This window comes from Parasteatoda tepidariorum, chromosome 8, assembly GCF_982258835.1.
Source record: "Parasteatoda tepidariorum strain Cologne lab strain chromosome 8, Ptep-v5.0, whole genome shotgun sequence".
Lineage (NCBI taxonomy): Eukaryota > Metazoa > Arthropoda > Arachnida > Araneae > Theridiidae > Parasteatoda > Parasteatoda tepidariorum.
The window spans coordinates 42,262,456-42,281,280 of NC_141762.1; the positions used below are offsets into that span (position 1 = coordinate 42,262,456).

At 29.4% G+C, this 18,825-nt stretch overlaps 1 protein-coding gene across 1 annotated transcript; it reads right to left on the bottom strand.

Moving 5' to 3' along the window:
* Window positions 1-1,394: 1,394 nt before the first annotated feature.
* Window positions 1,395-12,560, bottom strand: LOC107456658 (uncharacterized). Its single transcript, XM_071181054.2, has 7 exons — window positions 12,498-12,560; window positions 9,721-9,798; window positions 8,522-8,599; window positions 8,396-8,437; window positions 4,995-5,015; window positions 3,668-3,727; window positions 1,395-1,834 (listed from the first exon to the last, which is right to left on the bottom strand). Exons 2-7 carry the CDS (start codon window positions 9,778-9,780, stop codon window positions 1,577-1,579), a joined length of 519 nt encoding a protein of 172 aa, XP_071037155.2. The 5' UTR covers window positions 9,781-9,798; window positions 12,498-12,560; the 3' UTR covers window positions 1,395-1,576.
* Window positions 12,561-18,825: the final 6,265 nt, after the last annotated feature.

Below are 18,825 nucleotides of genomic sequence, written 5' to 3' on the forward strand. Positions count from 1 at the left end.
TACAGTGAGTCGAAGAATTCTTCCATTTTTCTTCCTCTCCTTCTTTTTTAATCTGTAGAATTAACTGAAAACCGCGAAAAGTAAGAAACCATGGTAAGAGTTAAGAAAAAAATACATGAAGAATTTTAATAATTCTGGAGGGTCCGGTGCGTATCATACCTGACACACCCTGTTTTTTTTTTTTTTTTTTTTTTTTTTTTTTCAGTATTTAATTTGAAAGCAAAAAACTCGTATAACCCGTAAAACTCGTATAACCCATTTCACAACAAACTGGTTTCTAAAAATTGGTCGTGACTACTAAACATTTTCTATTTTTGCTGACTACAGGAAAGAGCAACATACATTGAGTGGCTGCGGGTTTTAGAACATTTTTCATTTAAATATATTGCACAGAATTTTTTTTAAAATTTCCTTTATTTCTATTTATTTTTTTATTAAATTTTATGAATATAATAATTCGTGTTTCGAAAGTTCGAAGAAGCCCTGGTCCCTACCTCCTCGAATTACCGCGAGACTCTACTGGACTAAATATTTGCTAAATTGAATAGAACAACCTTTGCCACATTGAAATGAAATAAATAATATCAGTAGTGTTTGACTTTCATTTGCGAGCGCAAAATATAAAAAGGGCCATTTCAGTAATTATATAAGTTTCTGCAGTTGACAAAAATAATATTTCAAATAAAACATCTTTTCCTTAAAGGAGATGAGTTTAGTTTTTTATAGTGTTCATAAACCCCGATTCAAATTTTTGATATAAGAATAATTTAACTTTATTAACCTAAACAAATTCATTTACTTAAGCATCGTAAGAAGTAAAAAAAACATATTGATATATAATAGCGTTAATATATAATTTATTTCTAAAAGTAGTATTAGTAGCTAATTATAAAACCGCGCAACTGTGTTAGAAATAAAATGAACTTTTCATAAAGGCTGTACAGTAGCTTTTAAATAGTTTTCTTTACTCGTGTAGTACATTTAAATAACAATACAAGATATAATATTGAGGCTGTTTACCGATTTAGTGCATGTTTGAGTCGAATTAGTGTAATTCTGAGTATTACTGTCTGAGAAATATCACAAATATACGATCTCGGTATCAAATAACATAGAATAAGGCTTTGATTTAAAAGTTTGGAGCAAGATATTAATAGAAAAGGCATATGCTATCAATATCAGTTTAAACGTCATGAGCCAGTGTAGTTATTGAGAAACTTTGCATAATGTTTAGGTTTTTCGCTGACGCTGTGTGACCTCCACAGCGCATGCGTGGAAATTTCTCTATAAATCGTACTATCGGACCGGTTTGTGACAGAAAATAAGTTAAGCTTAGGCAAACGCTAGGCAAAATCTCTCTGATGTTTTTCTAGAAAATAAACTTCAAATTTAAGTTTTTTTTTTTTTTTTTTTTTTTTTTTTAATTTTTTCAATAAATTTCTTAAAAATTTGTAAAGATCAACAAGAATCAGCGATAAATAGAACGCTCAGCTGTACATTGAAAACCAGATCCGTGTTCCATTCACAATCCGAAATCAGTCCTTTGTCAGTACATTTCATGGCAATTATTCTTGACTCATTCGAGTTCATCGTCCAGAGAATCTTCATCGGGTTGCTCATCCGGTTGGACGTAATATTCTTCAACATTCGTGATTGTAACATTGTATCCATCCACCAACATCGTATACGGCACAGATCTGAAAGAATCTTCAACAAAGTCTGAAGGAAAGTCATTACCAAACAGCTCACTAGCATCCGATTCGGTTTCCGAAGGTTCTTTAACTGTTTCATCAATTTCTCTTCTTATTTTTTGAATTTTAGGATTCATGTTTACCTAAGAAAAATCATAGTAAAGAATTAATTATACATTTATTTACAGTTTTTCTTTATTTATCAGGAAACATGTTTTGATTTTTTGTATATATTTTAAAAATGAAGGACTTGAGGCAATACAATGATAAGCCACATTTTCAAATTGCTCAGAAAAGAATGTTTTGAAATCGTTTTTTGTATTAAAAATATCGTCATTTACTAGAAGGCAATAAGATGTTCTTATGTATTGCGTCAGACGAAGATATTAGCGGATATTTCCATAGTGTATCATGCAGGTATTTGTAAAGTACCTGTTCTTAAATAGGTTTTTGATGAAAAACACTGCAAATTTCATTCAGACAAAAGATATATTTCTGTTTCATCGCGTTGCCAGTGAAAATTCGGGAAACTTATAAAATATCAACCTAGAAACAGTACAAAAGCTTTGATTTAAAAAAAAAAAAAAAAAAACTCTTTTGGGAAAGGAGTGGAGTATCACGATCTTCGTGCGGTTTTTATTTCTTGCATAAATATTTTACTTTTTGTAAGTTAATATAATTTTCAAATTGATACAGGAGAGCTGGCCTGGCTTTGGTGATACAGCGTTTATCTTTCAATGAAGTTTCTTGGTTTGAATCCCAACGATGGCTGATCAATGCAAACACTAATCCCGAAGCATGACGTTTCAGTCCCGTAGTTTCACTCCCTCCATTTCGTTCCCGTAAACGTTCCTTCCCTTGTCATTTCTGTTTTTTTTTTAAATTTTTTATTCCAGATACTGAAATTTAAAGAAGTTTACTAAATACCCATAGTTATTCTTGTAATGATTCAAGAAACGACGGAACAGAAATAGCGAGGCCGAAACTTCATAAGCCACACTAATCCCAACTCTCACAGTACTGACGTAAAATTTATCCACTGGTACGCTGATCATTGGTTAAAATCTCCTTACAGCCGTGTCCATGTAACGCTATCACGAGTTAGTTCCATAAAATAGTCTTCCACTAAAGCGAGTTTGTTTGGTTTGTTTCCATTATTCAAGAGTTCTTTTGTCTTCTGATTTGTGTTCAAAATTACAAGGGTGCGGATTTGAGCATTGATAGTAGAACATAGAAAGGACCGGTTGTTCAGCGATATAAAAAAAATTGATTCGAGAAATAAATAAGTATTGGTGCACGATATACTAACTAAACTAAGTGTTTAACTAAACTAGCTGTATATTTTAATGATTGTGCAAGATTGCAGATGCTTGCGAGCTGCAGAATCTAGAAAGGGGAAAGCTGCTTTTTTTCTTTCTTTTGTGTGTAACTAACTAAACTTATATAGTTTTAATAAATAAAAAAAACTTTTTTTCAGTTGTTGCTGTTCATTTACGTCGCACTAGACCTGCACAATGGGCTATTGGCGACGGTCTGGGAAACATCCCTGAGGATGATCCGCAATTTTGATCCTCTGCAGAGGGGATGGCACCCCTGCTTGGGTAGCCCGACGACCTGCACGCGAAATCGAGCACTTTACGGTAGAACAATTTAACGAGGACCAATACCGCACACCCTCGGTTTCTACGCAGACTGATCCGAGTGATCACCCACCCGCACACTGATGGTAGCCGGTGATGCTTGACTTCGGTGATCTGCTGGGAACCGTGTCTTAACGATCAGTTCACTGTGGGACACTTTTTTTCAGACCTAAATAAATTATTTTAGAGACAAAGATTTTCGCAGTTTTCGAAATTTTTACACATTGACAAATTGTTATTTTTATTTAAGAAATCTACACATACATTATTTACTCTTTAAATAAACAATATTTTAATACAAAAAATGCTTAACACTGAAAAGTAATATTTACTTACCGCACAGTTTCCAACAATGCAGTTGGCTTGCGTATATGATACATTCAATGGTATTGCAGTCTGAAAATTATTATTTATTATTATTATTTTTAAATTCTTACTATCAAAATAAATGCACACTTACAACGAGAAACAATTATTGTAATTAATCTCAATATTACAATTATTGTCGAAAAATGTTAGTATAACTTTTAAATTATTTTATACGTGAATGCTGTGTGCTTTTTTTTAAAAAATAATTTCAGAATATTCTTTATTACTGCTTATTAATTTCAATATATTTCTGTTTCTATTCCATATATTTTTCACCTAAACAATACAAATTACAGTAGTACAATTAATATGAATATTCACACAGCAGTCACTTTTATAAGTGTTTTCATTCATATTCTTTTCTATCAAACATTGGTAGTAAAAAAGTATAATTTCAACACGTTGTTCAAAATAGAAGGAAAAAAAAATAATTATAATAATTTTTGCATAATATTCATTGAAGTGATAAGTTTTTATAACTTCAATGAATATTATGTAAAATGAACATGATATCGGGTGAATCATTAGATATAACTATTTCAAGTTGTTCTGTTGAATGTGATTCAATGCAATTGATACAACATTGGATGTGGAATTTCGAATAAACTAACCAGTAAATAAAAAAGTTAAGATTCTTAACTAAGATAACATTTTGTGGAGTAGTAGTACGTTGAATTACCCAATCAAAATGCTTGAATTACGTTCAAGATAGAATTTTTAACTTCGTGCATTGAATTCTTGGAAAAATCTGAAAAACAATGGCTGAAAATAAGTTAATGAGAGGTAGTGCATGTAGCAAATAACCAAAAAAGTCATATTTTTTAATAATTTTCCAAAAAAAAATTTTTTTAATTTTTTTATTGTTTATAAATATCTAACACATCCAAACTCTGGTGTTCTGGGTAAAATAGATTTAGTAAACTGCAGAAGATATTTTCGAAGACATGTTTCCAAGCTATGTGGAAAAGTCTTACTCATTCAAAACAATGAATAGGTGCTTTCAGAAAATTGCCTTAAAGTATGTAAGATCATTCATGAGTTTAATTAAAGAAAATACGCATTTTTCATTTCGGTAAACAAACGTTTATACAATAACGTTTTACAATATACAATAATGTTCAATTTTTTCCCGTTTTAGTGACCTAGTGTGTTATTAAAGCCCATTTTTAAGTTTAAAGATATCTTAAATACTTTAAATTTGAATTAGAGTAGGAATAAACTTGTCATCAATCATTCTTGTTAAATTTTCTATGAAATGACAAATAATAAATAATATAAACATTAATGTACTTACTCCCATGACGCAAGTAGTTAGCTAAGAAGAAAAACAACCATATTAAAATTCAATTACACAAAGACATTAAACAATCCAACAACTTTTAAAAGTTTTTTTTTTTTTTTCAATACTGAATTAAGCCATAAAATGCATTTTGATTGAAAGAAATGAATAACATTTGACTCTTTGGTTATTTACGTAAAAATGATTATACTTTAAAATAATTTAAATTGTATTCATTTATTCAAATGAATAATACGAAATTTTAATTAGAGAATAAGAACGTTTTTGCACAGAGATAATATTTCTGTTATATAAGAATAAACTAGTTATGCAGGAAATGAGTTGCACTAGATACAAAGCCACATCGATTACGAAGCAATAAGCTCCAGTACTGTAATTTGTAATAGAAGGATCAGCTATTACTAGTTTCTCAGCTGAGAAACAGCTTCACAATTAGTATTTCTCTATAGATAAATCGTACTTTCCCCGGACAATCAATTGTCAATATCAATACTTGAATGCGATACCTGTAAGTGACGTAGTTTGGGTATCCTGTTTGGTTGTTGAAACGCGGCATTTGTTTACGTTAGCAACTGTTCTTTCCATTCTATTTCAAGTAAGCCAAGCCCGTCAAGTATCAATTCTCGTAAGTGACACATTCTAAATACTCCCACAAAGATTCTTTCACAAAAATCTCAATTCTTTCAATATATATATATATATATATATATATATATATATATATATATATATATATATATATATATATATATATATATATATATATTGTATATATATATATATTACGGTTACACTAAAATACCTAAACAAATAATAAATCTAAGTAGACGAGAAAGAATTATATTTCAACTAATTCAATGTGTGATACTGTTCTGTATTTAATTAACTTCACGTTAATTAACATATTTTAACTTATGTGAAGAAACTTAACTCAACTTTAATACGCCATTTTGTTGATAAAGATTAGCTGACGCTGACGTAATAGGTCATATGTGTGGGCATTGGAAGTCTTCTTCTTCTTGAAGTGCAAGTACCCAATTAAGGCAACAAATCTTTAAACGCGCAGTCTGAAATTAACACGCGAACAAAGGACGATAAAAACTCAATTTAATCGTATAATTATATAGCAGGGGGGCCAAGCTTTTTAATAGTCGAGCCATTTCTCAAAATTTGAAATTTGTCGCGAGCCGCAATTAAATACGTATTTAAAAGGTAGGCAAAAAAGGCATGATTTTTTTTTTACAGATATTATATTTATTGAAAACATATAAGTAAAAGTACAAAATATGAGTATTGTATTTAAATATTAAGAATTAAGAGCATTTATTTTACTTCCCTTGATAATTCTTTAAAATTTTGTGAAGAATAGGTGACAGCACATCTCAGTAATTCTTTGAGATGCTGGTTAGTTAATACTAATCAGTGTTTGGATTTCACAAATTTTACAGTGGAATAAAATGATTCACATAAGTAAGTTATTCCGAATATTGAAATAATTCGACAAGCCGCTTATTTTAATTCAGGATACTTCGATTCTGGTACCAACTTCCAAAATTCAGTAGTCGACGTCGACTTATATTTTAATTGTAGAGCTTGATCTTCTTGCATCTCTATTAATTCTAATTCTCCAGATGCTTTTTGGGCAATAATTATATTGGAAATGGTAAACTCACCTTGAATTATGTTAATTTCAAATGGATTCAGAAAAAAATCAAGAGACGATTTAAAATATTTCAAGTCTTGAAATCTATTTTTGAATTGCGTCAATATTCTTTCCAGCTTTTTTCTATACTCGTTGAGCTTTTCTTGTTTAATACTGAAACAAATTTTTTTAATTCGAGTAAAATGACAAAAGGTTTTATTTTTAATGTCCTTTTGAAAAAGTTGTAATTTAGTTTGAAAACAAAATATACTCTGTGAGAGGTCAGATATTATTTTATCTTTCCCCTGCAATTGTAAATTCAGTGTTCGCAAATGTTCCATGACATCAGTTAAAAACATTAAGTCTTTAATATTAAGTATGCGGTTATCGGACCAAACAAATCTACAAAACAATTTAATATGTTGTAGCTAGATATTCATCTAACAATAGAAAAGAAATTAATGTCATTTTGAAGTTCTTCGTCCTTTAATTCCTTAAAGAAATTTTTGAATTGTCGATGATTTTTTGCATGGCGAATGTAATTTACAATGTGTAACACTGTTTTCATAACATCAGGATATTTTAAACATTTAGTGGCGAGATGTTCTCGGTGAATTATGCAGTGAATCGGTATGAATTGTGGAATTTGAGAATCATCTCTTAAAATCACAATAAGACCGATTTTTTTTTTTACCCTGCATTGCCGGAGCTCCATCAGTTGCAATGCTTACGAGTTTAATAAGAGGCACAACAAAAGTTTTTCATTATGGAACCTAATGCATTTTTAATTTCGACATCCCGATTGGCTCTTGAAGTGCTATTCTTCTTTAACAACGATGTCAGGTGAAACAAAACGTATAAAAACTGCCAATTGTGAAAGATCAGTAATATCTATCGATTCGTCATGCGTCTTTCCATGGAAAGATAATAATTTTGTTAAAATATAATAGCACAAAAATGAAAAGGGAACTCGGGTACATTTATAGTGAGCCACAAATAATCCTTCAAAGAGCCGCATGTGGCTCGCGAGCCGCAGGTTGGCCACCCCTGTTATATAGCATTGAAATAATGAAGGATATAATAAGGAATTTAAGCAGTTATGAAATATCATTTCATTGCAACTACTGGCGATGCAACTTTACCTGGGTATTTGCACCAGAATTAATGAGATGAAAAATTTGTTTCTGTAAGGTTAGAATAAGAGATAAGTTATTGCTCATTTTTAATTAACCGTTCATTTTCCGACGATTAGCAATACTTCCATCCCGAGATCTACGGAATTTTGTGACCAAGAAATAAATAAATAAAAACTGTCTCAATACTGTTGTACAAAAATTTCTTTTTTTCCGAATTTCATGTAATTTTTAATTATAATTATATGATTTCTATGCATTTATAATTTTATTTTTAAGTGAGTATTTGGTTTGGCTTGTAAGTATCTTGGTATGGAAACTTTATTATGAACATGAGCCCTACAGCCAATTCGAACTATTGAAAACAGTATCATCATCATTTGTAGAATATATGTTCTTGATCTAAATAGCTCCAGTATATTATTTCATGTACTTCTTCTGTTAAAATAAAAATTGAATAAGTTCATTGCGCTGAAAGATTTCTTATGCATATAAGTGTTTTGATAGGAAACTAGTCGTGTTTGTTATATAAGTAGTTTTCAAAGGAATAAATCATTTATTATGAAGAGATTATATATTTGTTATTAGAATAAGTAAAAAGCAAAAAATTTTTAACTTACCACAATAGGATAAAGTGTGTTTGGACAAAGTATGCATTTAGGCTGTTAGAGAAAAATAAGTATTAAGTATTCCACTCCAAAAAAACATCAAATAAATTTACGCCACGGGTTGAACTTAAAACCTACCGTGAATTTTATTGGATCAGTTGAATAAAGGCAAACTTTGGTGAAAGAGGGTTGATTATTTTTCCAAAACGCTGTTCCCTGAAAAAAAATGAATATTGATAAAAAAAAAATTAAAAAAAGTCTTAATTTAGATTGCAATGAAACTGTATTTCTGTAAAAACAAAAATATAAAATTCATTCATCTTTAATGTATCTGCGTAAAATTTTAGGACGAAAATTTTGATTCTTTCCCAAATTACTAAAATTTTTTTTTTCGTTTGACAGTTTTCAAAACTTAGTTTGGCAAATCTATGTAACAAAATTTATCAAAGAGAAGGAGCAACCACTTAAAATAGAATATTCAGAGTATATTCTTGCGTATATACAGATTCAATACATTTTTGTTTAATTTTAAGGGTTTAATTAATAACTAGTGCTAATTAATTAGCTCGCTATAAATGGGCGGCACAATAAAAATAAATAATAACAATAAGGACAATAACTCATTAAGTAAAATTTCAATTATTTTCATTTTTACTATTTTTTTTCATGAATTCACCAAATTCACGAAGAAACAAAATTAAAATTGTATTCCAGCGTAAAATGCTTTTCTATTTTAAATATCCTCACTTTAATTTCCAGATTGTGGGGCCCATAGCTTCTTCAATATTTATGCAATTTAGTAAAAAATCAATATTGCTGTTTGCTTTGCATCTAGGGTTTTCTTTAATTATCTTTTCAGATCGATGACATGTTGATTGAAAAACACCTATAAAAATATTCAATCAATAACATATGAGTGCAATAGAAGCTACATTAGTAACAAACTCTGTTAAATTTAAATTGAATCGAAGGAAAATTTACGAAGTTATTGAGAGACACGTTGTCTTAAAAAACATTATGTCAAGTCGCAAAGTCTTATTCAATGTGAAACAAAAATGCCAAGTGGGGTGGAAATGAATCTTGACATGATCTAAGACATAAAATGATTCCGAAAAAGCTCCTCATGAAGTCCAACACAATGTTGTAGGTCCGTAAAAACTGAGTTTGTAACCCTAAACTGTAAACCCTAGTTTGATTTTGCCGTAACTACAGATTTCCTATTCCACTCTAATTTTTTCTACTTAATGCAATAGAAATTCTTCGATTCATTATAATGTTATACATAATTTAATCAATCTAAAAACAAATTACTAATTTTTGACATGTTCCATACATACCGGCCACAAAACAGCAGCTACTGCAGATAGAAAGAAAGAAAATACTGCACAAGACCTCATGTCAGTTTTAAAGGGTTTCTGAAAGAAAATGTAAACAAAAGATTCTTATAAAATTGAATTCATTTATATGAGGAAATATCACTGAGTGGCGTTGTTCAAAATAACTGCTTGTTTAAGTAAATAGTTAATGTGATACTAAATTAAAACTTTGGAACACTATATATTTCCTGCATATTCTATATGGCTTACATTTTTTAAGGTATTTGATAAGGAAATTTGAGTTGGATTAAAGGCGTTTATGGTAAATGACGTATAGTTTTTTTTCGATCCCATGGGTTCTGAACTTTCGGTTTTCATCTAATTTATCACAAGACTAACGGTATGAATATTGCTAATCTAATTTCCATTTGATGTTTCGAATTGAAAAAATTTTTCGTTTCAAAATTAACGAACACTTAAATTGTAAATTTTACTGTTTAATTAACGGAAAAGCATTAACTTATTAAAAAAAAACTTTTTGGGGAAGGGAGCAATGTTACTAATATACATTTCGCTATTATTTTGTTCTTATTATCTTCTTCTTATTTCTTTAATCAAATCGGGGAGAAATTAAAAAGTATTTAGCTCCCGTATAAGAAAAACCCTGTTTTTCGCCAAGTTTGACAAAACGCCGAGTTCGACAAGTTTTTTACTCTACCCATCTGAGTGACAATGCAATATATTTTTGAGTTTTTTATCAGTTTTAGTTTAAGCTTTTAAAGAATTGTCTTCAGATGTATTGTCTAAATAAACTGTCTAATTAAATTAAGAGAAGGCGTTCTGTTTCAAAATCATACATTCTTAACTTTAGAAAATTACATATAGAAGAGTTTAGATAATCTTTAAATTATAAGAAATAATACCAGAATATATAATAAGAAAACTATTAATACATAATTTCAGTTTGGGGTGTCGCTATCTAGAACCAGAAGAGTGCAATACCAATTTTATTGCATTAAGCTGGTTATTGTATAATTTATCAGAATGGTGCTATGCAATCTTTTAGTGGTTTCCATATTAACACATTGCAAGCGAGTCACGTAAAAATATGTTTTTGAAATTTCTGCAATCCATACAAAAATTCAAAAAGTGAGAGAAAAACTACTTTGTTTTCGGTCTGTTTTTCAAAGAAATTATCCGTTCGTGATTACCACAAACACAAATGATTCAGTATATATACCTGTATCTACAATCATTCGTCTTTTTTTATTGTTTTTTTTTCCGATTTGAAGTTGTAGCTATAAAAACAAGTTTGCTCCAGCTTTTATGAAATCTTGCCTACCACTTTTTTTAAAATTTCAACCTCTAACAGCTGTTATACATTTAACATTACGTCTACTTCATTACGCATTCCTACTTTTTTCATTTGTTTACGTAGTAAACCTGCTCTTTGTCCAGGCAATCTCATTTCAATTGCTTGAATTGAGGTGTAATTTCATGGGGAGATCTGGTGATCAGGATGGATATTTTAAGATAGGTATTAGGTTTAGGGTTTTCATGCTTGGTCAAACACTTTTTGAGGGTAAAGCAATACGGGTAGGAGCTTTGCCTCGAAGAAAAATTCTTTTCCCGAATGGATCTGGTTGTCGTTGCACACATTTCTATTATAGCTACATTGATTATTTTTTATTGTTATTATTATTGCTTTTTATTTCATTTAATGATTTTTTTCCCCTAACATTATTTACACTGAAATCTTTATCGCTCTTCGTGAGTTTCAATTTACTGAAATTGAACTCAAGTGCATTGAAAGATAAACTCCCAGAGCTAGTTTTTTATTCCAATGGGTCACAATTAATTAGCTTTATTTTATTTAACCAGCTATTGTTCAACAAGTTTACGAGCTTACAACTATCAGCGTTCAACTTTGCAGCCTCGTAATTCAGAAGCTGACCCAAAAGACAACGGAATTCTTGGATCAACGGTGGGACAAACTAGCCTTCGCGGTGAACTTTTTAATTGAACTAACCCGCATTCTGGTTACATGGACAGGAAAACCGCAAAACCCTCTCGCAGTTCGAAGGCAAGAAGATTCTAGCCCATCACCATTTACCACTGAGGTAAGAATAACAACAACGTAAGGATAGCCTTGTAATAATAGCAAAGCAAGAATAACTAAGGTAAGAATAACTACATTAAAGCCATTTGCATAATCATTTTAAATAATTTTTGAAGTGGAATTTTGGAAATTCATTCGACAAACGATATTTCATCAATAATTCCTTAATTAACATCAATTTTTTAATAGTTTACTGTGTTCTTTTTTAATAATTTAATCAAACAAAAGCTTAGAAACAGTTAGTTGTAATAAATTAAAGTTGTGATACAAGATATAATTTTAAAAAAAGTTATCATATTCATTTGAGTAATTACATTTAGTTCACATAATTATAAATATTTCTCTGTATAATTTTCAGAAGATCCGAAGATTTCTTTTATTAGTTAATTCAGTTTTTTAAAATTATTAACAACCCACTAGTAATTTAATTTAATTTTTTAACTACTATTCATTTAATTTTCAATTAACCAGACAATTTTTTTTATCTCCCTTTGTTGTATTTAGTTGCTCTGTGGCCGCTGGAGATTGTTAATTTTGTCTTGTAAATGAGAGGAAAGTTATAAAAAAACATTAGATTAAATGGTTTAAGACATTAAATGATTTAAATGGTATAAAACATTAGTTTTACATCTAATAGTTGTGTAAGAGAGTTAAGAAAAGAGTAAAAGAAAATTCTTACCTGATTCCGCCGAAAAAGAAGAGAAATCCTAAACCAGAGTCCGAAAATCACCACTGCCAAAATCTGAGAGAAAGGGAAATAAATTTAGCATCTTTATATATGTGATTCCAGACAATGAACCACATGATATCAAATACAAATCCATAAAAATATTACTGTTGTTGGATTAGGTCAAAGGGTGGACAGAAGACAATGACAGAATGTCCGGTGTCCATCTGTACGCGGATGTAGCCGCGCCCACAGTTATGTATAGATAGGGTACGGGACCTTTTGATAAATGTGCATATAGAGTAGGTCTGTCAAAATAAAAAGGATAAAAATGTCAGAAATAAGTTTAATTTGATTTATTCCTAAGATAAGGGGAAAAAAACATCATCCACTATCGAGTTTATCAATAAATAATTAGTCAACTTCATTTGTCATTCCCCCAGAGTATCTAAGTATTCACCCATAGTTTTGTTCAAAAAGATAACGAAATATGAATAAAAGAGTTTGACCAATGGAAATTAAAATCAAAAAGTGCTTTTCCAAAAATTGAAATGATTTCTTCAATCGTTTTTACAACATTGTTACTGGACTTTCAATTATATTTCCCCTTCCTTTCTATTTTTCCCTCTTTATTATAATTTCTTTCATTTGAATACAGTTAGATTTTTTCAAAAACTAATTTGAATACTTTCTTTTCTATAATTGTTATTATTTTTCATTTGTATGGCATATCTGAATTGTGTTCTGATTTATGCATGAGTAAATGACGTACAGTATCCACAAAAAAAGTTTCAGGCAATATCTTGAAATAGAAAGATTTTCATATTTTTTTTCTTTTATCGACTTTGTATCGAATTGGAACTATATCTGAAACAAATTAGATTATAGTCAGGGTTGTACTTAAGGAGGGGTGAAATGGACAGTCACTTAGGGTCTGTCAAAAAACAGTTTAATTTATAAAATCATTTCAGTTGATTAAATTTTGCTTGTGATGACTTACAATTTTTGAATTATTACAATTATAATTGTCAGGGCCTGATTATAGCCTAGGCCCCACAGTTTCTGAGGGGCCTCAAAAATTAGTAAAAAATCTAATGAAAGGTGGGCTAGCTATGTGTTGGTTTAAGTACTAATTAAAAAGTATTTACAACTTACAATAAAAAATAATTCAGCTAATCAGTGACTTTTAGCAAAAATCACTGATTTCAATTGTTTGTGGTCACCAAACTATTTTTATTTTGACAAAACATTGTTCTGTTGTTTTATATTTTGCTTTAATATATAGATACGTATACTTTATCCTAGAAAAATAATCTTCAATTGTCTGCTTTCAGAATTTCTTAGAATGTTTCTCTTGAATCATGCAGTTCAATAGATTCTTTTTCATTATTAGGACAACTATTCAGTAATTTAATTTCAAAATATTTTGTAAGGGGTCCAGAAAATTTGGTCGGCCTTGGGCCTGAATTTGCCTTGATCGGTCCCTGATAATCGCAATTCAGTAAGTTGAATATAGTTGCAATTATGTTTCAACTTTACGCAGATAAGTGCGTAATATTATAAATTAGAATTTCTTTCTCTTTCAAATTTTCAGCTGGCTTAGTGGCCATGATATTTGCAATGCAACTTATAAATTTTGACTTGCCCAGATCCGTTATAACCAACAGTTGTAGAGAGTCTTATTCGTTTGCTAAAAATTTGACTCAAATTCTCTTAACTATAACATGAATTGAAGTTTCGACAGAACATAATTAAAAAATTAATTCTGTATTAAAATGAATTAAAATCAATTCTTAATAATATTTATTCACTTAAAATATAAGGGACAATGGACCTTATACACGATTTTTTTTTATGAAAGAAATCAAATGAAGAAAGGGTATTATTTGTCTTTGTCTATACCTATATATTATATATTATTTGTCTATACCTATAAGAATTAGTTAGACAACGTAAATAAAACCTAAAAAAACAGACAGTTACAATTCCATAATCAAGAGCTTTTCTAGTGTCAAAATGCAGAATGAATCAAAATGAAAATCATCATTTTGTTTATTCAACATTAAAGGTTCTTTATTATAGAGTCAAAGCTATAGCATGTCTGTTTTTGCGACGTTAATTGTGTTTTATTCTTGTTTTATTTTCACAGAAATCTGAGCATTTCATTGTCAGCTATAACAGGTCTTTGAACAAAATTTAATACAAAAATATTTTAAAAACAATATTTTTAAATTAGATACAATTAAAAACGTTATTTGCGCAACAATATTTTTTAAATACTTTAAACTTTAAAAAAATATTTGATAAGAAATTTACTTTCGACGTTTTACTAGAATGTTTTGAATATATAGAGGGCCAAAAGGAATCTAATGCAATGTAGCTACATCTTGCATTGCATTTGCTACATCTAATGCAATGTAGCAAATGCAAGTAAACGCTTTTTTTTTTATCCTTTACTGACATGATAGTTCTTAATGTTACAATATTTTTGGAACTCTTACATTCTATTTGCAGCATTCACGACCTTTTCTCAAACATTTCCTTTGTTTCTAAATAGATAGAATAAATTTTTCAAAAAAGTAAATATATCTTCTAAACAGCACTTATTTTTAAAATGAACATTTTTTTTCTTTCTAATTTTTAATTCCCCCCTAATAAACAAATATGGGTTGTTCTACAACCATTTCGTACAGGTCCGCCTCTTTTCATTTAATCCGCAACGTGGAGCAGCACATTGATTTCTTAGGTATGTAGTATAAAAAACATTTGCGTAAATTTTCGTATATTTTATATATAATATGTATCAATGTGTTTTTTGAATGTCAGGGCACAGTGACAAATGAGACAAAACACAGTGGATCATTTAAACTAATAAATCTAAGTAATATCCTTAGAGTAAGTCGATTTTAATTTTTTCAGTTTTTAAATTTAGTTTAACATCTAAGGTTTAAATATCTTTCAAATTTCTAACATTTAATGCATTGCGTGAAAAACGCCTCATACTACGATTTATAACGCTACTCATCGTATTTTCCCTTTGAGATTAGAAATATATATGAATCAAATTGAATCTTTGAGTGTGCAACAGCGACGAAAATTTAACCCCATCCAATTCTTGAAACCAGTGCAACGGCGATCGCTGGTTGTGCAACAGAGGCAGGAAGAAAGAAGTGCGCATTGTAGAGAGCATAATGCATTAAGTCATTGCAACATGCGATTTGTGGCAAACCTTCCACGGTTAGCCTGTAGGTAAGGGGACTCTAACCCACAATCCGTCTACGTCTACCACTGAGGATATTTTACGTTACAACTGGGGTCGGTAAGAGCCGGGAGAGGAATTCGAATCGACCAGTTATCGCTGATGTCAGACGCGGGTCACCTCATTAGAGCCATGACGGCTAATTTTTGTGCTTTGTCCATTTACGCACTTTGAACTTTAGCAACTTTTGTAAATACAGATTTTGAGATGTTCTCAGAATAAAAATCTCACCACCGAATACTATTCTTAAACCTCATTAGCATGTTTCAGTAACTTTTGGATTACATATTTTAATGCTGCATATTAAGGGTATTTTAAGGTATCCGACTATCTTCGGGACAAAATTTTTGAAAAATAAATATTTTTCTCAACATTATTGCAATTTATATTGTATATTAATTTAAATAAACATATTTAATAGAGAAAATTTTAATATACAGGAAATTTTTTGTTTAAAGAGTATTTTTTAGATAATTTTAATGAAAATAACTCATTTACGGAAAACACTCTACACAAAAAACTATTGTACATACAGCTGTCAAACTTTTTGAGCCGTTTTGTATAACCCTCTGAAGTGTTATGAACCTCAACTTAAATGATATCATGAAATTAAAAAAATTTATGGAGTGTTAAGTATATTTTTCCATTTTTTTTCACATTTTCTTCACATTATCTACTGCAAAATATCTCATAAAACAAAAAATAATACAGTTATCTGAATTCTGGAGGTCTGTTATATAACCACCAATACAAGAAACAATCTCTGAAAGTTTGAAGACAAATTTATAATAATTAGTTGAGTTATCTTGTTTTGCGTAGACAAAAAACAGCAAAATTTTCATTTTGAGAAAAACACAATTAAAGTTTATAATTACATTTTTTCTAAAAACTATGAATGTTTGTCAGTAGGAAGTTATTATATTTTATAGGGGGCACATTCCTTCACACATTTTCTTAGTTTTATTTAACGTAGCTATATTTTAACGTATTATTTAGCGATATTTTAAAGTATTTAGTGAATAACATCAAAAGTCTACTACTTATAAAGCATTTAACACAGGAACAATTTTTTATTAAACAACCATCTTACTGTATTTTCACACTTTAATATATGTATCTAAATATAGTTTTTAATCATAATTAGAAGTAAAAAATATTTTTTATAATATTTATAATAGCTCAAATCTAGAATTTTCTTCTAAATGCAATTTGTTATCATAGCAAACCGGACAACATAATGAAGCTAATATCATCATCAGGATCTCAATATCAATTATTCGACTGCCACACAGATTGTTTTTATCCAAAGGCATCAGTTCTTTATTGACATCCATAGAAATCGATAATTTTGAAGAGCTTGAAATAATAGATTCATCTGCTTTACTCAATTTTGAATAAATGGTATAATCAACTTTACTCAAATCATCGCTTTTGGTGGCATGTTGATTACCGTAATATTTACGTTTCTTAGATCGAGAAATATGTCCTTTACCGATTTCAATAAATTTATCAAAATAAATAACAAATTTGTTTGAAAGAAATCAATAAATTTCTTCAAAACAAATCAAAATCAAGATATAGAAAGAACGCTTCAAATGTAAACAAACTATCAGAAAATATGCTAACTTTTCATGTTACCCACAAACAGTAACCACGAAACGTAAAATCTAATTAAAATATAACTCAGATTATTAGATGTGAGTTTAAAAGCTTTTAAAAATTAAATATCTAAGAAAAATAAACACACAGATAGAAATGGAACCGAAACTATTACCTACTACCGGCTTCATTTTTGTAATTTCCGGTAAGTTAGACAGCTGTCATCTGTTACTAAAATAGCTATAACTAAAGTTCTGCTTGACGTGCATTCAAAAACAAAAAAGTTTTGAAAACTAGAAAAATTGGGCATTATTATAAAGCAATAAAATAAAAAAGTGATATTTTGTGAAAATCCTCTTTTTTAAGGTAGTCGGATACCTTAAAGGTAAGATCTTTACTTTTATTTAAAGTAATTTCATCAAATTTCTACGTCTTATCGCTTTAATCTCGTATATTTGAGTTGAACTCATAGAAATATTTTTGAATATTATCTTGAAGAGAACTTTTATGGTTGGTTTCTTTTTGTATAAATTTAAATTTGTTTTCCACACGGGGTAAAAAAAAATCTATTTTCCCTTGAAATTGGCCTCAATGGTTTTGTGGATTCCATTTCACGAAATAGTTTTGTTAATTCCGTTTTTCTGTTACTTGATTTACTTCATTTATTAGAAATTTTAAACATTATTTTAACAAGCTAATTATCAAAGATATAATTTTTGTTTTTTAAAAAAATATATAATTAATAACCTTTTGATCACTTTTTTTTAAATTGACTTTCTAAATGAATTCAAGAAAACTGAATTTTTTGTTACAAATTGTAGGATTAATTTTAATAAACCATAATTATATTTGGTTTTTACTTTTACAAAATAGTAAATGTATAATAAATTTATTTACATTAAGGTTTGGAAAATTACGTTTTTAAGGTGTTATGGTTTGTCTTATGGGAACAGACCGCTAATTTAAATATTTTTATCCTTTGGGTATTTTTATTGACATTTGGATCTGGAATTCTCGCTGCACAAAAATGTATCGTCCCGATGAGGTACTTCAGCTTTCATTTCATTTTAGTCATAATTGCATCATTCTGGTGATTTTCCTTGATCTGTTTCTTTTAACTAGGTACATATACACCTATACTTTGTTTTAATTCATAAATGCTGTAAACAACATATGTTCAGTGTGCAAAAGAAATAAGTAAAAGGAAAGAATGGACCACTCTTAATAACTTTTGATCTAACGCACGGATCTTCCAGTTCTAGGACTCAATGCAAGTTGTTCGAGAGAGAGACCTTAAATATGCTAATTGGTTAGACGATATTTTTGGTTAAGAAATTAGACACGTCATAAAGCATTTTTCTCTGAATTAATACACCTTTTTTCCAGCAGATTTGGATTTCTGACTACCAAAATATCAAGAGTAGCCACAATCTAGGAAATATGGTCCCAAAAGTTTAGACTCCTTAATGTTAATTTCCTTTT